The sequence below is a fragment of the Panthera onca genome, chromosome X (genome assembly GCF_046562875.1).
Source record: "Panthera onca isolate mPanOnc1 chromosome X, mPanOnc1 haplotype 2, whole genome shotgun sequence".
Taxonomy (NCBI): Eukaryota; Metazoa; Chordata; class Mammalia; order Carnivora; family Felidae; genus Panthera; species Panthera onca.
Window position 1 is genome coordinate 87,250,858 of NC_138357.1, and position 19,765 is coordinate 87,270,622.

Below are 19,765 nucleotides of genomic sequence, written 5' to 3' on the forward strand. Positions count from 1 at the left end.
CTGGAGCTCTCCTCAGCTCTTGGGGATTCTTAGCCTTGTGGTACCATCCTAAAGCTCCTTTAGGGTTCATTTAAGCAGGACCACAAAGAAAAACTTGATTTCCCCCTCTTCAGCTCTTATGTAGCTCCCAGGATGTGCAGAAGGACTCCATTAGAGATACCATAGACACTGAAGATGTTTGAGACACTTCCCGAATCAAAAATGGGCTTGCTCAGGCAGAGAAAACTGCTTTCCTCACCCCCAGGGGAGGAAATAAAATCCTCCCACAAGAGAAAATGCCTTTCAGGGCACTGATGAGGGAGGGGTCAGGGTTGGGCACAGACAAAAACCTTCCCAGCCTTTCCTTGTTTCCTTGTAACATTCAGGGTGTAAGTCACATGTTTTGCCCCTATGTTCTCATGTCTCCCTTGCAGTCTTAACTTGTTCATCCCTCTCATCTCTCATTCCTCACTTCTATTTTTTTTTTAGTTTTTTAAAATTGTTTATTTTTGAGAGAGAGCGTGCAAACGGGTAGAGTTCAGAGAGAGGGAGATACAATCTGAAGTAGGCTCCAGGCTGTCAACACAGAGCCAGTTGCGGGGCACAAATTCACGAACCTGGAGATCGTGACCTGAGCCAAAGCCCAACGCTTAACTGACTGAGGCACCCAGGCGCCCCTCAGTCCTCACTTTTTGACATACCTGCCCTGTTCTGTCTTGGTTTCACTTGTCCTGACCTCAGCTGAACCCTCTCTTGCCCCCCCCCCTTTTTTTTTTCTTTTTTGAGAGAGAGAGGGAGACACAGAATCTGAAGCAGGCTCTAGGCTCCCCAGCTGACGCGGGGCCCGAACTCAGGAGCCAGGAGATCATGACCTGAGCCGAAGTGGGACGCTTGGTTTAACTGACTGAGCCACCCAGGTGCGCCCCCTCCCCCTCTTTCAAAAGCTAACCTGAACGCCGCCTCACCTGCTGGCTTACGGGTCTCCTTCGCACCCTCAATAGGGGCTCATTTATCCTCCAGTCTCAATTCTCCTATGCCCTGTCACTTGTGTGGCCTCAACCGCTCTGCTTTCATCTGCTTGATGAAACTTGACGCACACCCGCCCCGCCCCCTCGGTCTCATTTTCCTCCCAGATGCCCGCGGGCTCTCCAGGAGGCGGGACCTCGCTGGAGGTGGGAGAAAGGGGAACTTCAGTCCAACCAGAAAGGACCCAGGAGTTTTGATGCGGAAAGGGAGGTATCCTCTTGTAGAAGGTGCCAATAAAGAGCCGAGATAGAAGAGGGTCAGCTGAACCAATGAGACGAGGACATAGGATGGGCGGGTGATCTGGAAAGCAGGATCAATGAAGATGAGGGCGGGTCTGGTAACGGGAATAAGCCAATGAGGCTCTGTAGAGACATCAAGAGGCTGAGCCGGCCGCCCGTCGGGTCTCCCCTTCCCGACAAAATCTGGAAATCCCAAGGCCGCGGTCTTAGATTCACTGTTCGGGAGCGGACGAGGAAAGCCCCGGCTCCGGCCAGCCCCTCGCTTGTCCCGGCCCCACCCAAGAGGCCCGGAAGCGGAAGTGAGGGACACGGAAGTGGCCTGCTGTTGCCGAGGGGACGGACCAGGCAGATGCCAACATGGCAGCGGTTGGGTCTGGCGGTTCCACCGCGGCGGCAGGACCTGGGGTGGTCTCCGCGGGGGCGTTGGAGCCTGGGACAGCGAGTGCGGGTGAGACAGGTTGTGACCAAGCAGGGGCGGCGGGGCGAGAGTCGAGATCGCTGGGGGGTCAGGAAGGTTCCTCACCGAAGCTGGAGGGAGCATCCCATATGGACCGACCTATGTGTGTTGGGGGGGTGGGGGATGGAGGACGGAACGGACTGTCGTGAGTGTGTTGGAAGGCGGGGAAGAGACCATTCTGAAGGTGATGGAGGGTTCCTTCCGCATATGGAGAGCAGAGATCATTCTGAGTCTGGGGGGTTATTCCTTTTGGTGGAGGCTAAGATCATTAAGACCATTCTGAGTGTGTGTGTGTGTGGGGGGGGTCCGTCCTTATAGAAGGGAGAGAGCATTCTGAGGGTGGGGAAGTTCTTCCTTATAGAAGAGAAAAGCTATTCTGAGAGTGGTGGTTTCTTCCTTATAAAGGGATAGGGGCTATTGTGAGTTAGGGTGGGGCGGGTCCTTCCTTACACAACTTAAGAGGGTCCATTTTGAGGATTGGTATGTCTGTCATAAGAAGGGGAGAGGACCATTGGGGGGGGACCCTTCCTAGTGGAGGTAGAGTTCATTGCAGGTTGGAGTGGGAGGGTCCTTCCTTATATGGCAGAGAAAAGACTTTCTAAGGGTGCAGGGCCCTTCTTTATAGCGGGGAGAGTTCGTTATGAGTGTGAGTAGAACAGGAATGATTCCTTGGCTGGAGGTAGGGGTGGTGCGGTGGTTGGAGGATGACTGGACCATGTGGAGTATAGAAAAATATTTCCTTATGTCTAGAGGGAACCAGACCATTCTTGGTGCAATAACCATTTATTATATGGGGTTCAATCCTAGGGACTGTGGAGGAATTATTTCTTATGTTTATGAAACCATTCTGGGTCAGGTGGACTCTGGTGGTCATACAAGGTAGGAGTTGGAGAGACCATTCATAGTTGAAGGGGATGAAATGATATTTTAGATGGGAGAAAGACCGTTACTAGGGGGTGGACATGCCTTATACAGTGGTCCCTGTATTGAGGTATCATTCTTTACATAGGACAGCCTCTCATTAAATAGAAGCATCATTTCATATAAGTCTTCGGTTTGCTCATCCATAGAATGGAATCCTTGTAGCTCATTCAGAGATCAGAGCAATATAGAGGTCTGTTGAGGTAATGCATATAAAATCCTTTAGCCCAGTGATAGGCAGACGGTCAGCACTCAAATGTTGAGAATGTAGTTGGTATTCTGTCTGGGCGTGGGTTGCTTCTCACACAGAAGAGGGGGAGAGGGGGCCAGAGTGTGTCCAGAACCTGCCCTAGCCATTTCCTGATACCTCACCAAGGATTCCAAGTATGGGCTGGACAGGGTGAGGCCCATTTCTCCCTTTGTGGCCCTTCCTGCCTGTTGAGGCAGTAGAAGTAGATGGGAGTCATACCCTCATTGGGTTAGGAGAAGGAGGCAGAGGGAGGAAGTGGCAAGTGGCTAGGAAGATCCTGGTTGAGAAAGGAGTGAGGGGGAAGGTGGTGGTGTGGCTGTGCCCCAGCAGCTTCTGATCCCTTCTTCCCCCTTGCTCATTCCATTCCCCACAGCTCACCGGCGCCTCAAATACATATCCCTAGCTGTGCTGGTAGTCCAGAATGCCTCCCTCATCCTCAGCATCCGTTATGCCCGCACACTGCCTGGGGACCGCTTCTTTGCCACCACTGCTGTGGTCATGGCTGAAGTGCTCAAAGGTCTCACCTGCCTGCTGCTGCTCTTCGCACAGAAGAGGGGTATGAACCAGAAAGGGGGTGCTGCACTGGAGTTGGCGGGTGGGACTGTGTGGGTGTGTACCCATCCCCACATGGAGGGTTTGCTGGGGGAGTTTTGGGTTTGCTGGGGGAGTATCACTGAGTCCGTGAAATTGCCTGGAGAATATGTATGTGTAGCTAAGCTGCCTTGTCCCTCCAGGTATGAGTAGCTGCACCCACACTTTTATATCCCTAATCCCCTGGGAGCTGGCCTGTGTGGACTGTAGGAGTGAGACCATCTGTGCCCATAAGGTATCAGGTGACCATTACATAGTGATTCAGTTATTTCCCTTTAACTTTGCGTTATGGATAATGTTAAACATACATAAAATCGGAGGTAATAATAAAATGTCCATGTACCCATCACCCAGATTCATCAGTTTTCAACCCATGACCACTCTACCATTAAACAGCATCAGTGATTATCCACTCACTGCCAGTCTACATGTCTGCTCATGTACCCACCCCCTGCCTTATTATACTACAGTATGTCCCACATGAACTAAGTATTATTTTGCAGTAAATCCCCCCTTACAGTCCTGAATAAATATTTTTGTACATTAAAAAAATTACTGCGATATCTAAAAATCATACACCAGAAAATTAATAATTTTTAAAGTTAATAAAATAATCACATATCCAGTCAAGTGTTCACATTTATAATGGTTTCTCAAATATCCTAACAGGTCTTAAGAATTTGTCTCAGTCAGGTTTATATATGGTCAGTGTCTTGTAGTTGGTTGATGGCTTCTAGGTCTGTCAACCTCAGGGCTCCCCTCCAGCTCTTTTTGATCTGCAGTTAATTTGTTGAAGAGAGCAGGTTGTATGTCTTGTAGATTTTGGGTGGCCTGGATTTTGCTGGCTGCCTCCCTGTGGTATCATTTAACATGTTCTTTTATCCTCTGTATTTCCTGTAAGGTGGATTTATCTACTAATTTAAAGCCCTCCTTTAAAACGTTACCAATCATTTCTCTATAAAGGCCTTGCGTGTGTAAAGGATATAGATGTACGATCTAGCTCTGCCCTCAGTATATTTTTAAAATTAAGTTTATTTATTTATTTTGAGAGAGAGAAACAGAGCACATGAGTGGGGGAGGGGCAGAAGGAGAAGGAGAGAGAATCCCAAGCAGGCTCTGTGCTGTCAGCACAGAGCTAAAGGCGGGACTCAGGAACCATGAGAACTTGACCTGAGCCGAAGTCAGATGCTTAACCGACTGAACCACCTAGGTGCCCCAAGTTTTTTTTTCTTATAAATACACTACAGTATTGAAAATGCATTTTCCTTATGATTTTTTTCTCTAGCTTACTTTATGGTAAGAATACAGCATATAATACATATTAACATACAAAATACATATCAATTACTATGTTATCGATAAGGCTTCCAGTCAACAGTAGGCTATTGGAGTTAAGTTTGGGGGAAATCAAAAGTTATACGTGGATTTAAAAAAACATTTAATGTTTTTTTTTGAGAGAGAGAGAGAGCACAAGTGGGAGGGGCAGAGAGAAAGGGAGAATCTGAAGCAGGCCCCAGGCTCTGAGCTGTCAGCACAGAGGCAGACACAGAGCTCGAACCCAGGACCTGTGAGATCATGACCTGAGCCGAAGTTGTATGCCCAACAGACAGCCATCCAGGCCCCTCTATACATGGATTTTTGACTGTGCGCGAGGTTGGTGCCCCAACCTCCTGTTGGTTGCTCAAGGGGCAACTGTAATATTCTATTAGTTTCAGGTGTACAACATAGTGATTCAATAATTCTGTACATTACACGGTGTTCACTGTGGTAAGTGTAGTTACCATCTGTCACCATACAAAGTTGTTACAATATTATTGACTACATTCCTTATGCTGTACTTTTCATCCTGTGATTTATTTATTTTATAGCTGGGAGTTTGTACCTCTTAATCCCCTTCACCTATTCCGCCCATCCTCCCCGCCATTGCCCTGACAACCACCAGTTCCCTGAGGCTTTTTTTTTTTTTTACATTCCATGAATAAATGAAATCATACAGTATTTCTCTTTCTTGGTCTAACTTCCTTCCCTTAACATAATGCCCTGCCAGGCCATCTGCTCTGTTTTTGACTGACTCTGAGACAGTTCAAGTGCTCACTGCAGCAGGCCCTGCTCCAGCTGTGGAGGTGGATGTGTTAGCAATGCAGTCTGCATCTTGCCCTCATAGGGCTGGTATTTAAAAAAAATTTTTTTTAATGTTTATTTTTGAGAGAGAGACAGACTGCAAGTGGGGGAGGGGCAGAGAGAGGTGGAGACACAGAATCTGAAGCAGGCTCCAGGCTCTGAGCTGTCAGCACAGAGCCCGACGCAGGGCTCGAACCCACGAGTCATGAGAACATGACTTAAGCCGAAGTTGGACCCTTCGGCTGAAGGCACCCAACTGAGCCACCCAGGCACCCCTAAAATCTTTTATTTTTTTAAAGATGAACTGAAAAAAAATGGGGTGAGCTTTGCAAAGGCCTTATGACACAGGAAGGTGTTCTCATGTATTGGTGGGAGCAGATCCCAAACAGACTTTCTGCTTAATAGTCAAGCTTCCACTCTTCCCTGCGGCAAGGGCAACCACATGATTGTGTGTGGGGCTGACAGAGAGAAGTGTCTAACTGGGAGGTGGCCCCTGCCCTCAGGCAGTTCGCCAGCCAGTGAGGAGCTAGGATCAGTGTAAAAGTCGAGTCTAAAACTTCCCCTCTGGTAAACAATCTTGCTTTCATGCTCCTAAGGTTTCTGCTTCACAAGCTAGTTCATGCTGATTATTTCCTTGTACAGACATTTACTGAGTGATTGCCCTGAATGGGACTCTGCCACGGAGGTAGGCTGTAAGCTGAGTGAATACGGTCTTGATTCTCAGGCGCCGTGTTAAGGATGATTGTTTTGTGTCCATCAGACTGGTACCTGAGACACCCGCTAGGGACGCGGTTGTACTGTCAGGAAACTGATAACACAGACCTCATAATGGCCCTCAGGGAGTCAGAGCAGGGGGCTGGGAGACACAGGCCCAGGCCCAGTCCTGGCCCTCAGAGGATCTTCTTTGGTGTAGTCAGTGCTAAAAGGGGCTGTGTTTCACCCCACCCAGGTAACGTGAAGCACCTGGCTCTCTTCCTCCACGATGCTGTCCTGGTGCAGTATGTGGACACACTCAAGCTCGCAGTGCCGTCTCTCATCTACACCTTGCAGAATAACCTCCAGTATGTTGCCATCTCCAACCTGCCAGCTGCCACTTTCCAGGTGAGCCCCATGCCCAGCATGGCCTGGGAGGAACTGGCCAGGGTGGGGGATGTGTGCTGCTGGTAAGGGAGGGCTGCAGAGAGCAGGAGCCGTGTCACCTTTGAAATGGCCTTGGTTCTCCCTCAACCTCGGTTTCTTCATCTGTGAGAACTGAGAATGGGAATGCCGCCTCGCCAGGAGGCTGGGACGGCTAAAAGAAATGATACCTGGGAAGTGCCCTTGGTTGGCAACAGGTGAGCTTTCGGCCTTGGAAAATGGTTGAAGAGCCTGGATTCTGGGGCCAGGCTGCCTGGGTTCAAATGCCAGCTCTGCTACTTTCCAGCTGTGTGATCTTGGGCAAATCACTTAACCTCTCTGTGCCTTAATTAGTTTTCTCCTCTTTCTGTTGGACGTTACAATAGTGCCCACTTCATACATCAGCATTAAGTGAATGGATTCATGCAAAGTACTTAGACCCACACTGGCACACAAAACGTTTGCTGATGTCATTGTGGCGGATTTGTTTCAGCACCTATTTGTCACGAATGCCCTCATCAAAGAGCCTGTTGCCCATTCTTTTTTTTTTTTTTTTTTTTTTTTTTTTTTTTTTCAACGTTTTTTATTTATTTTTGGGACAGAGAGAGACAGAGCATGAACGGGGGAGGGGCAGAGAGAGAGGGAGACACAGAATCGGAAACAGGCTCCAGGCTCCGAGCCATCAGCCCAGAGCCTGACGCGGGGCTCGAACTCACGGACGGCGAGATCGTGACCTGGCTGAAGTCGGACGCTTAACCGACTGCGCCACCCAGGCGCCCCTGCCCATTCTTTACCTACCGTGGGAAGTGGTTCACATACAACAGCTGTGTTTTATAGATCATGTCTGGGCCAAGACAGGGCAAGTGCTTTGTTCCTCATCACACAGCCAGAAAATGGGGTTGGGATGTCGACCTGGGTGTGGCCCGGGACTTCCACAGCTGTGGACTTTCTGGGAGGCATGTCATGCTGCATGCCAGTCAGTGGCCAGTGGCTGGATATTTTTATTGTTGTCTGCCCCACCCCGTCCCTCCATTGTGCACGTGTCGGGGGTTGGGAACACCCCTTAGTGCCTTCCACCTACCGCTCGCAGGTGACGTACCAGCTGAAGATCCTGACCACGGCACTGTTCTCCGTGCTCATGCTGAACCGCAGCCTTTCCCGGCTACAGTGGGCCTCCCTGCTGCTCCTCTTCACTGGCGTTGCCATCGTCCAGGCACAGCAAGCCGGTGGTGGGGGCCCTCGGCCGCTGGATCAGAACCCTGGGGCGGGCCTAGCGGCTGTGGTGGCCTCGTGTCTGTCCTCGGGATTCGCAGGTGTCTACTTCGAGAAGATCCTCAAGGGCAGCTCAGGCTCGGTGTGGCTGCGCAACCTGCAGCTGGGCCTCTTCGGCACAGCCCTGGGCCTGGTGGGGCTCTGGTGGGCTGAAGGCACTGCCGTGGCCCGCCGTGGCTTCTTTTTCGGGTACACACCTGCTGTCTGGGGCGTGGTGCTCAACCAGGCCTTTGGCGGGCTGCTGGTGGCTGTTGTCGTCAAGTACGCCGACAACATCCTCAAGGGCTTTGCCACCTCCCTGTCCATCGTGCTGTCCACTGTTGCCTCCATCCGCCTTTTTGGCTTCCATGTGGACCCGTTGTTTGCCCTTGGCGCTGGGCTGGTCATCGGTGCCGTCTACCTCTACAGCCTTCCCCGAGGTGCAGCCAAAGCCATAGCTTCCACCTCTGCCTCCACTTCCACCTCCGGGCCCTGCACTCACCAGCAGCCTCCAGGGCAGCCGCCGCCACCGAAGCTGTCTTCCCATCGTGGAGACCTCAGCACGGAGCCCTTTCTGCCAAAGTCAGTGCTGGTGAAGTGAGGGCTGGTGGTGGGGGGGGGAGACAGGGAGGGGGACTGGGTGGAGGGTGTTGGGCATCTGCAGGACCTGAGTCGCCACTGGGCCTGGCTCTGGGGTTGGACGAGTCTTTTCTCCCGGGTCATGGAGACTTCTGGAGGGGCGTGGAACTGGGCAGGGTATCACATGAACCCTTCCTTGTAGACTGACCTCCCACTCCCCTGGAGGGGGTTCTTAAGAGCTGCCTCCTCTGCCCCAAGTTAACCCCTTGGGGACCAGGTTGGCAGTATTGTCATTCAAGGCCTTTTTTTGCCTGCCCTTAGCCAGAGGCGTCCTGTCTTCCATGACTGGGAGAGTCCCTCCCAGCAATCCCTCCACCTTTGTAAGGACAAATTGGACAAAAATCCTACAGCTCTTTAGTGACAGATGCTGATCTGTGGAGCTCAGCTTCCCATGGCTTGAGGCCTTCTTGCCTCCCTCACAACCACAATGGATGGTGTTAGCCACTCAGTCTTTTTTTGTGTGTGGCCTTGGGGCAGCTTTCCTGACAGGAGACCCTTGAAAAATGGGCCTGTTGTGAGCACCCCGGGGAGGAAGGGGTAGGAGCTGAGATTTTTTGCCTGGTCCAGGGGAGGGTGCAGCAGGGGGCCATCGGTTTTTTAGAGGTTTGGGAATTTGTGGTGTAATCGGGTAATTAATGATCCAGGGTGTGGGAAAAGCAGGCAGGCGAGGTCACTGGGGTGATTGAATCTCACTGAACTTAAGACACTGTCAGTTGCTGGACGCAGGGTTATTTTCTGAGACGTTCTGAGAGGGAAAATTAAGCTGCCAACCACACTCTTGATACGCACTGGCTGTATGAGGCACCCTTACTTTGTAACAGGGCCAAGGGTGTCTTAAAAACAGCTGGAATGTGGAACCTGCCCCTGCACTCCTCAACGCTTATTAACCCCTTAACTGTCTCCCAGGATGTGTGTGCACGTGCGTGCGTGCGTTTGCGTGCACGTGCGCACATGCACGCGTGGGAGATGCCTGGGCTGTCTTTGCTATGTGTAAATAGGGTCATTGGATCTTTATTTTTGATTAATTTGTTCTGATTTTTTGGTTGTTTTCTAAGGAACTGTAATGAACAAATGTCAGGATACCCAATGCCAAATAAAGATGTTGTATTTATTTAGTCCATGTGTAGCTTTCTGACCCAGGGGACTCTGCGGGGGCTCTATTACTAACCCCAGGAACTACCAGCCTCACAACTGTCACCCTCGCTTGCTCAGGACACCCACCTGCCAGCCCACCCCAGCTCTCTGTGTTTTTCTTTCCTCCCCATTCCCACCACAGGTTGCTCACCAAGGTGAAGGGTTCGTAGCTGCTGGGATTGAAGACGCTGGCCTCGTTCTCCCTTCTTGCCCTGGCCCAGCCAGGACCAAACTCTGATCAGTATTAGGGGTGGGGGCAGGTAGACACTGAACCCTCCCTGGCCCCACCCCCCACCCCCACGCAAGGCTAACACGGCCAAACTCTGGTAATGAGGGCATGGAAGGAACCCACCCCTGCCTCTGGCTCCACCCCCACCCCCCTATCCCTGCCACTCCCGCACTTTCTTAGGTGAGTTTTACAAATAAAATGTGTTTTGCATCTTGCCAGTTTGGGTTGGGAAGCCTCAAAAGTGCATGGGAAGGAAGCACTCAGGTCTCATGGTCACAATCCATTGAAAAGCCTTTATTAAAAATACCCAGGGTGGTAGGGTGGCGGGGAGGCTCAGTCCTGCTGCTTGGTTCGGGAGGCCTCAGCATTGGCCCGGAGCACAGCCCCTGGTGACGGGTAGGGGCGCTGCTGGAAGAGGGGCCCAGCTGCTGTCGTGTCTGCACCTGTCTTGGCCTCATTCCGTTTGGGGAGTCCTGTTGACCACGTGCCCCTGGGGGTGACAAGGGTTAGGGAATATGGGTCAGCAGTTGGGAATGTGGGTTGTGGTAGGCACTCTCCCCAACTCCCAACAACTGACAAATGGGGAAAGGAGACAGGAGAAAAGGAATGGTCATCGACACAAGGAAGTCACGAGGAAAGAGAAGGAAGGGCTCATGAGGCATTGTCACTTACCGAGGTGCATCCGAGTATGAGCTGGGGTCCATGGGGTCTAACTCTTCATCCTTCCGGCTCGCCACTGTGCAAGTCGGTGAAAGAGTGAGATCTTCAGTGGAGGCAGAAGGAGCGCCTGATCACCAAGCTCCCCCATCCCAGGAAGGAATGGAGCATATGGCTGCCATGGCAGCACCTTGGCGCAGGACCCAGGTTCAGGCAGTTGCATGAGCAAAGTGAGGACTTCCTTTATGTGGCTCACCTGTGGTGCCTCACTTGCCTTCCCTGACTCCTGGTCCTGCTGCTCTGCTTACCTTTCTTGCTCTTGGGGTAGGGAGCCAGCTCCTCTCGGCGATGATGGCGCCGTTCTTTGCTCTCTTCCCGGTCTACTTTGTCATACCCGCGGTCACGATCCCGATCCCTGTCACGCTCTCTCTCTCTTTCCACCTTGTCATAACCACGCTCTCGATCTCTGTCAGACTTCTCGTGGCCCCGCTCTGGTTTTTCGTGGCCCCGCTCTGGTTTTTCGTGGCCCCGCTCTGGTTTTTCGTGGCCCCGATCCAACTTCTCCTCAGTGTCTGGGGACACAAAATCCTTGAAATGACTCGGGACCCAGCAGCCTCTGCCCTCAACAACCTCCCCTGCCGGGGGTTGGGCCTGCCTGCCTCACCTGCCCCTTCTTGATCCACAATCATTTACCTGACCCCTCTGTGAGAGCTGCAGAAGCATGTGAGGCACCCTTGGATCTATCAACTCACCTGCATTACTGCTCCTGAGCTTCTTGGCAGACTTGGTAACGACCGAGTTGGGGTCATGTGGGGAGAGCCAGGACACGAGGTCTGTGTCCACGTTCCAGTAGTAAGGGAGCCCACTGCAGGGCAGTGGGAGGGAAGGAAGAAGAGAAGGAGGGGACGGAAAGAGGGAGGGAAGGAGTGTCAGCACAGATGTCCTCTCCTTGTAGCCTCAACTCTTGTCTTCCCCTATCTCTGCCTAGACCTGCCCCATGTCAGGACCCCGGAGGGAGGACCCCCAAACCTCTTCCCTGTGTTCCCCATTTACCCCAAGGCCAGAGACAGCACAGGAAGGGTGAAGTCAGAAGTCAGCACCCCCGCCCCCGAGTCCCCCAGGCTCACCAGGAAGGGTCAAACACCTTGTACCAGCTTGGTGGCAGACCCTCCAAGCGGGTGGCCTCATAATCCACAGGATCATCATCGTAGTCCTCAGCAATGATCTCTTCCTCTGGTTCTGGCAGGACAGCGAGGTGGAGAAAAGCAGTAAGGACCAGAGGGATTCTCATCCTACAGTCAGAGCCTGGTGAGACACTCAGATTCACATGGACCGTGTGTGTGTGTGTGTGCATGTACACGTGTGTGTTCCGCATCTCACCTGCTGTGGCAGATGTCACTCACATTCCAAATCTGAAGATTTGCAAAAAAGTTTACCTAAATCCTTTGTTTCTGGCTTCAGATAAGATTTGAAATTTGATACTGTCACCCAAACCTATCTGGTTTCAGAGTTTAGATAGGGATTCACCAAAACAAATGTATCCTCCAGTTCCTGAGTTCAGGAAGCACGTGACACCATGCTATCCAAATCTATTTGGGTAAAATGAGCTTGCACAGTAAGGGGTTTAGCTGAAAATAGTCCAAATCTATTCAGCTCCCAAGCTTGGCAAATACAGGGTTTCGGACCCTGTGTGTGTGTGTGTGTGTGTGTGTGTGTGTGTGTGTGTGTATTTTTTTAATCCTTTTTTAAAAATGTTTTTAGTGTTTGTTCTTGAGAGAGAGAGAGAGCAAGAACGCATGAGCAGGGGAAGGGCAGAGAGAGAGGGAGACACAGAATCTGAAGCAGGCTCCAGGTTCTGAGGTGTCAGCACAGAGCCCGACGTGGGGCTCGAACTCACAGGCCATGAGATCATGACCTGAGCTGAAGTCAAGACACCCAACCGACAGAGCCACCCAGGCGCCCCTCGGACTCTGTATATTGAGTAGCAGGTCTGGATAGCAAGGGATTTGTCCAAACACTGCTCTGAATCCATTCAGTTCCTAAGCCTGACACACAGTAAGCCTGCAACAGTTGTCACTATCAGTAAAATAAAAAAAGGTGTAGGTTGTCAGCTCAGTATATGACCCTCAGTAGGCCTACCACACATTTCAGCTGTGGATATAACTAACGATGAAACGTATATGTCAGCAACAGCATACTGCCTGTCACACAATAGGCCCGAAGATGTCAGCTGTAAGCATCAGTATTGTTAGTAAGATATATATACCATCAGCACAGGACTTGATACTCAATAGGCTTAAAATAGATGATCAATGATCATTATCAGTATTGTTAACCACAAGATCTATGCCTGGCACACATTCGCTGGTGATAGATGTCATTTATCAGTAAGATGAAAATAAGATGTACTTTCCAGTGCCTAGCACACTGCAGCCCAAAACAAATGTCAGCTTTTACTATTATTGACAATGAGGTGTAAACATTAGCAGCAGCAGAGTAAGCGTGTAAATGATAGATCCTATCATTATTTTATACTGTTAACCATAATGTGTGTACCAAACACTTAGGCCCCAAATACAGGTCAGCTACTGATATGGTGACCAATAAGGTATAGATCATTACTAGCACCACAATAGGTCTGAGATAATGGTATCACCAGTAAGATAAAGAACAAAGTATCAGTATCTTATTATCCTATTACCCTTGTCAGCTGCCCTTAGCGTTACATACTTTGTAATCACTTCCACGGATTTTTTGATGGACTGCACGTGCCATTAGGTGCCAGTATTACGGAGGAAATAGGAATGGACATCAGGAACCCATATTGTTATCAGTGAAATGCCTGCCACCCTACTGATTGGTTCGCGGTAGGCCCATGCTAGGTATCAAGTGGCAGTATCAACAACAAAGTGCCTGTCAAGCCTGGCACATGGTAGGCCCATCTGCTCTTAGTTCGCTCACCAGGCTCCAGATGTTTAAGGATGCCTCTCTTGGCCAGTCGGGTCTGCAGTGCAACAGGCAGCGGCATAGCGGATAGCAGACGGACCTAGGATGGACGGACAGGCAAAAAAAAAAAAAAAAAAAAAAAAAAAACCCACCAAAAAACAGCTCAAATGAGGATTCAAATCCAAATCCTAAAACCAAGCGCCTCCTCCCGGCATGTGCTCACGCCCACCTGCACCAATAGCTGGGTGGACGGAATCTACGTACTAAAAGATGGAAGATAGGTGGCAATGCCACCAAAACTCACCAACCCTTCCCTCCAGGCTGGGTGTTCCAGGACCCAGTATAGCTCTCCCGGGCCCAGGCTCCGCACACCGCCGAAGGGGCCAAGCTCGGTTCACCCGCGCTCTAGAAATGGGCTCACCCAACTTCCCCCAAAGACTGCTGGGTAGGAGGAACCAAAGCGCTGGGGATGGGGGAGCAAAGCGCAGCACTTCCTCCAGCTCCAAAAAATGCGCCCACCCCGACATTACCAATACAGTCACGCGAGTAGCGGAAGGCTGTCAGACCGGCCGCCTCTCTCTTGTCGCCACTAAGACCGCCAGGGCCATACAACTGCCTTCTCCCAAAGCACAGAACGAGCTCGTCTCTCCCCGAGCCTTGAAGTAACTGGACGACGCTCGGGCTGCAGTGCAGATGACGCAAACCTGGGTGGCCAATGACAGTGCGACCCTGTCGTGACGAGCGGCAAAGCGACCCAATCGCTGTCTTGGAATAGGTGGCAAGCTCGGGCGCCTGTGTGCGTTTACAGTGGGGGCGTGGCCGGGCCAGGTTTTAGCCAGACTGCGCGGCCGGACGCCGGCGCCATGGAGGAGTACGCTCGGGAGCCTTGGTACGGCGATGGGCACAGGCCTCGGGACTGTTGCTGCGGCGCCACGGCCAGCTGGGGGAGGCGGGCGGGAGAGGTGCTGGCCACACCGCGCCACGTCCCAGACTCGGGAAACTCTGAGACATTTGTGGTATCCTTCCGCTCCTCCAGTTTCGTTCCTCCCACGCGGGCTCCGTTAAGAGGAGCCACAGGCATGCGCCTGGAGAAGATGCCGTGCAGGACCAACCACTCCACGTTTCCCTCGACTCCGTATCTCCCCAGTCCCTCTTTGTTAACTAAAAGAGACACGCGGGCCGAGTCCATTCCGGCCGAGGGGTGGCGCGGTGTCGAGCGGAAATCCCCAGGGTTGCCACGCGTGGCTTTTCCCCGGTCTCTTGAGGTGTTGGGGGCGGGGCCTGGGTGAGCCTATTGTGGACAAGCTGTATCCTCCCCACGGTCCGCTCTTGGTTTTTACCAGCTGCAGCCGGTTAAAAGAAGGAGGGAAGGAGGCGGGGTTTGGTTGGACGTTCTCATTGTCGGAGACGGGGGTGAGACCATTTCCCGCTTTAATAACATTAGCAAATTAACACGTAACGCTGATTTACACGCGCCCACTCTGCTTGTATGAGTTCACTTAATCTTTTGATGGTAGTAAAGCAGTTGGCAGATTCCTTGGTTGGCTATACGGGGAGGTGCGGACAGGGCAAAGACTAATACTTTTCCCCTTTTGCACCATTTCTTGCATAAGTGAGGGGGAAAATAATCTCATTATCTGAAGTGCTGCTTCTCATTCGGGTGACTTGGTTTCTCCCAGTTGGAAAGAGTCCATGTGACCTGGCGGGGGTCGAGGGGCTCACTTAACCCCATCCTCCCCTTCTGGCTTGCAGCCCATGGCGAATTGTGGACGATTGCGGTGGAGCCTTCACTATGGGCGTCATCGGCGGCGGAGTTTTCCAGGCCATCAAGGGCTTCCGCAACGCCCCTGTCGTGAGTTGTGGCCTTCCGCCCCTGTCGTGAGTTGTGGCCTTCCGTGGGTGGTGCAGGGGGTCCTTCCCTGCCCACACGCGATATTGCTCTGAAAACTGCTTGGAGCTGCCAGTCGTATGCACTTACTCGTTATGGTGCCTGCTCACCTACTGTGTGCCCTGCCTGGCTCCAGGATATGTGATTCCGGGAGAACTGCAGACAAGGCCCCGTGTCCCTCAACACCACCCCTTCTCCCCCCAACCCAACTGGAGCTCCTCTGTAGAAATGCTGCACTGTCAAAACGATCATTACCAAATCCTAACTGTGCAAAGCCAGAAAGATTTTACCCAGAGGCGGATTCTGGGTCAGAAACCTGTACGGGGAAGTGACAGGAGTTTAACTGGCAGGAGAAGGACAGCCTTAAAGTTAAGAAAATGCTTTTATTTATTTATTTATTCATTCATTCATTCATTTATTTAAGTAGGCTTAATGCCCAGCGTGGGGCTCGAACTCATGACCCACCCTCAGATTGAGCACTGCGTGCTCAACTGACCAAGCCAGCCAGGCACCCTGAAAATGCTTTTAATTTAACCTAATCAGTTCTCTGTCATTCTCTGACCACCCTCTTCCAAGATCTTCTCAAATTTCATGGCTTTAAATGCCATCCATTTGCCAAGGTCCCTGCAATTTACATATCTAGTCCTATCCCTCCCCTCAACTCCTGGGACTCTTTCCTGGATCCTTGCCCAAGTTTCCTGTTCTCATCCTCAAAACCTCAGCACAAATGCCCCCTCCTTTGGAGTCCTTTCCTAACCCCTCAGTTGTTATCATATCTCCTTTTTTTAAAAAAAATTTAATGTTTTATTTATTTTTGAGAGAGAGAGACAGAGTGCAAGCTGGGGAGGGGCAGAGAAAGAGGGAGACAGAGTCCAAAGCAGGCTCCAGGCTCTGAGCTGTCAGCACAGAGCCTGACGCGGGGCTCGAACGCACAAACCATGAGATCATGACCTGAGCCGAAGTCAGGTGCTCAACCAACTGAGCCACCCAGGCGCCCCTATCATATTTCTTGATCCTCTTTCCTCTAGAGTATGTATTGCTGTCTAAAGCATCTTGTTTATCTGTACCTCTGCTAGGGATCTGTCTCCCACTATAACGTGAGTTCTGAGGGGGCAGGGGCTAAGGTCTGTCTCATTCACTATCCCTGCATACAGCATGGTGCCTGGCACACAGATGCTAGTAATCATTGAACAAATGAGAACTTCTCAGCGCTGGTCTGAGGACACCCATATTAGAGTGCTCCCCAGCCTCCTAGTTCTTGGCCACTTCTCCACATCTCTACTCCTGATACCCCTAATCCATCACTCTCCCTCTCTTAAAAGCTAGAAACCCTGTGTGCCAGGGACCTCATCCCTATTCTGACTCCCCAACTCCTCGCTTTTCCCAGGGAATACGGCACCGATTGAGAGGTAGTGTCAACGCTGTGAGGATCCGAGCCCCCCAGATTGGAGGTGAGAGGCTTGGAGAGACATAAGAGATGTGATACCATGTTGGGGGTGGTTGCTCCTTTGGGTCTAGACTGCAAATTTGGAGTACAGATTCCAGCCCCAACTCTACCTGGGGATTTCTGGGTCAGTGATGTTTTGTAGGGGGTGAGAATGTGAATTCTGGAGTTTAAATCCAGTTCCTGGATTTTCCCTGATGTATGACTTTGGGCTCATGGCTTAACCTCTCCAAACCTCATCTGTAACATGGGGATGATGATAGCAATAACCACCTAAGTTGTTTCATAATTTCTGTAGTTTACATAGTATTTGCTGAGTGCTGGTTGCTCTGCTAAGCACTTGAATAATATGAACGAATTTAAGACTTCAGAAGTCAAATAACGTGCTGTGCCTAGAACAGGTCCTGGCACATAGTAAGGCCTTTAACTGTCATATTAACTGGCTTTCCTAACCTGTTTTCTTCTCCCTTAAACCAAGATTGGAATTCCCAACTCTGTGTGTTGGTTAGGAAGATCAAAGTGGTTCTCTTAAAAATCATAGAGAAGAAAAATTTGCTTCCAAACACTTTAGACCCCTACAAATGTAAAGGGAATGTTGCTGACGATTAGGGGTCACTTGAAGAAGGAGCAGTCATGATGGTAGAGGGGGAATATCCTATAGTTTACTCATCTGCCTTTGTGTTTGGGTTTTTCTCCCCTTTCATTGCCAGAGCATTCAGGCCTTGGAGGTCCCCAGACCCTGTGCTGTGGATTCTTGGGATTCCTCAGGAACATTAATCAGGCCTTGGTCTCCCTGCAGGTAGCTTTGCCGTGTGGGGAGGCCTGTTCTCCACCATCGACTGTGGTCTGGTGCGGCTGCGGGGCAAGGAAGATCCCTGGAACTCCATCACCAGTGGAGCACTGACTGGGGCTGTGCTGGCTGCCCGCAGTGAGTGCCCCGGCCCCCGGCCCCAGCCCCTTCCACCCTGTTCCGCCTGCCCTCACCTTTTTCTCCCTGCCTCTTCACTCTCCCAGGTGGCCCATTGGCCATGGTGGGCTCAGCAATGATGGGGGGCATCCTGCTGGCCCTCATAGAGGGCGTTGGCATCCTCCTCACTCGCTACACTGCCCAGCAGTTCCGCAATGGTGAGTACCTGGCGCATGCTGGTCAGGGAGAGGGGCAGAATGCTCTGCTCTGCCTGTGCACTGCTTCTCACCCTTACCTGATTCTATCCTCTCCAGCACCCCCGTTCCTGGAGGACCCCAGCCAGCTGCCCCCTAAGGAGGGTACCCCAGCCCCAGGCTATCCCAGCTATCAGCAGTACCACTGAGGAAGTGACTGCCTCTCATCACCACCATGGGAGCCCCTCCTCCGTTCCCTCCCAGATGATCTACCTCGAAGGGAGGGCTGGCTCCCAGTTGGCCCTGGGACCCTCCAGAGAGGGCTTCTACTCTGCTTCCTTGTCCCAGGGTGGGGGTGGGGCACCCCAGCTGCCCTGACGGATGGGTCCCCTTCTCTCTCAGGGCACCCCAACCCCATACTCACATGTAACAAGTTCTCACCCCATCCCCTTTTCGTGGCGCCCTGATGAGTATTTAAAGCCAGTTTTGAAATGCCTGTGTATGTATTCCTTGGGTCACCCATGGGAACCCCTCCTTAAGGACAAGGGGCAGAGCCCTCTTCAGGGACTCAGAAGCCGTAGGATTTGGAATCCCACAGAGAGTGGCGCTCTACTAAATATTTGTGGGATGAATGAGCAGGAGGGGGAATGAATCAAGATATGAATAGGTACATGAATAAGGGTATGTGGGGGCCCGGTGATGAATCATAAGCAAACAGGGGAATAGGCTTGGGAAAGAAGTGAGTGAACAGAAGGATTGCTGGGGGGCAGGGTATAGTTCTGCATCTTGCACCCCTTACCCTCACATGCACACCAATACCTTGGCCCCTCCTTCCCATGCCCCCATTGCCAAGGCTGGAAAATCTGGCCTCACAATAAATTCTGGCTTTCTGGATACCAGTCAACCCATTTATGAAGGTAGTCTCCCTCTGTGTGGCCTGTGAACCTGGGATGGAAGTAGGTGTCAGAAAGACCCAGCTTTCTTGAGGAAGATGCCCTGTGTCAGTCTCTGCTGTATCACAGAGATACTTGTGCTCCATGATGGTCTGTATTGTAATTTTTTTAATGTTTATTTTTGAGAGAGAGAGAGAGAGAGAGAGAGAGAGCGTGAGTGGGGGAGGAACAGAGAGAGGAGGAGACACAGAATCTGAAGCAGGCTCCAGGCTCTGAGCTGTCAGCACAGAGCCTGATGTGGGGCTCCAGCTCACGAACTGCGAGATCATGACTTGGGCTGAAGTCGGAAACTTATCTGACTGAGCCACCCAATGCCCCTGTAATTTTTTTAAGGGCAACCATAAAATAACCAGAAAGTTTTCATATTGGGGTGGGGGATGGTTATGGGAAAGAGATTTTTCTGGATGGACTTTAGCCCCAAACACTGTTTCTTCCATGCAGACCCCTACATACGAGACAAATATTGTCACCACTGGGGTACCAATGGCTTCATGGGAGACCTAAGAACGGTCTTTTCTGTGCAAGCCATTAAAAAGCGGTTATGTCCTTATCCAAAATTGCTTCCTGGGGGCGAAACTACGGAGTTCCTGACCTCCCTGTGGCTTCAAGGCCTCAATAGTAGCAGAACTGCAACACTGCCTGCTTGAGTGCCTCAGTGGCAGACATTTTGCAGCCACCAGGCTGAAGACCTCCCGGGAAGCAAAGTGAGGGTGGACCACCAGCACTATGCACACAGCCCTCTTAGGGCCCTGGCCTCAAACTCAAAGCTCCACGAGCAGGCACATCAGCAGCAGTGGCACACACAACCTTTACGGCCCAGGTG

At 51.5% G+C, this 19,765-nt stretch overlaps 3 protein-coding genes across 8 annotated transcripts; 2 read left to right on the forward strand and 1 right to left on the reverse strand.

The window, feature by feature from the left end:
* The first annotated feature begins 38 nt into the window (after positions 1–38).
* SLC35A2 (solute carrier family 35 member A2) lies at positions 39–10,168 on the forward strand. 4 transcript variants are annotated; one of them, XM_081793900.1, is made up of 6 exons: positions 39–896; positions 1,113–1,692; positions 3,246–3,428; positions 6,534–6,685; positions 7,791–8,533; positions 9,867–10,168. In XM_081793900.1, the coding sequence occupies exons 2-6, from the start codon at positions 1,602–1,604 to the stop codon at positions 9,892–9,894; spliced, it is 1,197 nt and encodes a 398-aa protein (XP_081650026.1). In that variant the 5' UTR covers positions 39–896; positions 1,113–1,601; the 3' UTR covers positions 9,895–10,168. The 4 variants fall into 4 exon arrangements, with proteins under 4 accessions (XP_081650026.1, XP_081650027.1, XP_081650028.1 ...); XM_081793901.1 differs by lacking the exon at positions 1,113–1,692; XM_081793902.1 differs by lacking the exon at positions 39–896 and having other exon boundaries at positions 937–1,692; positions 8,381–8,533.
* A 58-nt stretch (positions 10,169–10,226) lies between these two features.
* Positions 10,227–14,229, reverse strand: PQBP1 (polyglutamine binding protein 1). Of its 2 annotated transcripts, none has more exons than XM_081793905.1 (7): positions 14,087–14,229; positions 13,572–13,656; positions 11,738–11,849; positions 11,363–11,475; positions 10,919–11,182; positions 10,626–10,689; positions 10,227–10,443 (listed from the first exon to the last, which is right to left on the reverse strand). In XM_081793905.1, exons 2-7 carry the CDS (start codon positions 13,636–13,638, stop codon positions 10,287–10,289), a joined length of 777 nt encoding a protein of 258 aa, XP_081650031.1. In that variant the 5' UTR covers positions 13,639–13,656; positions 14,087–14,229; the 3' UTR covers positions 10,227–10,286. The 2 variants fall into 2 exon arrangements, with proteins under 2 accessions (XP_081650031.1, XP_081650032.1); XM_081793906.1 differs by lacking the exon at positions 14,087–14,229 and adding an exon at positions 13,861–14,034.
* A 90-nt stretch (positions 14,230–14,319) lies between these two features.
* TIMM17B (translocase of inner mitochondrial membrane 17B) lies at positions 14,320–18,485 on the forward strand. 2 transcript variants are annotated; one of them, XM_081793907.1, is made up of 6 exons: positions 14,320–14,445; positions 15,309–15,408; positions 16,832–16,895; positions 17,688–17,816; positions 17,903–18,013; positions 18,110–18,485. In XM_081793907.1, the coding sequence occupies exons 1-6, from the start codon at positions 14,420–14,422 to the stop codon at positions 18,196–18,198; spliced, it is 519 nt and encodes a 172-aa protein (XP_081650033.1). In that variant the 5' UTR covers positions 14,320–14,419; the 3' UTR covers positions 18,199–18,485. The 2 variants fall into 2 exon arrangements, with proteins under 2 accessions (XP_081650033.1, XP_081650034.1); XM_081793908.1 differs by lacking the exon at positions 16,832–16,895.
* Positions 18,486–19,765: the final 1,280 nt, after the last annotated feature.

What these genes read in the sequence shown, in the direction of transcription:
- TIMM17B (XM_081793907.1), top strand. Translation starts at nt 14,420, where the DNA reads ATGGAGGAGTACGCTCGGGAGCCTTG. An exon ending in GAGTACGCTCGGGAGCCTTG is followed by an intron (nt 14,446 to 15,308) that starts GTACGGCGATGG and finishes TCTGGCTTGCAG; the next exon opens with CCCATGGCGAATTGTGGACG. An exon ending in TGCCCAGCAGTTCCGCAATG is followed by an intron (nt 18,014 to 18,109) that starts GTGAGTACCTGG and finishes TATCCTCTCCAG; the next exon opens with CACCCCCGTTCCTGGAGGAC.
- PQBP1 (XM_081793905.1), bottom strand. Translation starts at nt 13,638, where the DNA reads ATGCCGCTGCCTGTTGCACTGCAGACCCGACTGGCCAAGAGAGGCATC. An exon ending in AAGGTGTTTGACCCTTCCTG is followed by an intron (nt 11,476 to 11,737) that starts GTGAGCCTGGGG and finishes ACTGCCCTGCAG; the next exon opens with TGGGCTCCCTTACTACTGGA. An exon ending in TCATACTCGGATGCACCTCG is followed by an intron (nt 10,444 to 10,625) that starts GTAAGTGACAAT and finishes TGTCACCCCCAG; the next exon opens with GGGCACGTGGTCAACAGGAC.
- SLC35A2 (XM_081793900.1), top strand. Translation starts at nt 1,602, where the DNA reads ATGGCAGCGGTTGGGTCTGGCGGTTCCACCGCGGCGGCAGGACCTGGG. An exon ending in GCCTGGGACAGCGAGTGCGG is followed by an intron (nt 1,693 to 3,245) that starts GTGAGACAGGTT and finishes CATTCCCCACAG; the next exon opens with CTCACCGGCGCCTCAAATAC. An exon ending in GCTCTTCGCACAGAAGAGGG is followed by an intron (nt 3,429 to 6,533) that starts GTATGAACCAGA and finishes CACCCCACCCAG; the next exon opens with GTAACGTGAAGCACCTGGCT.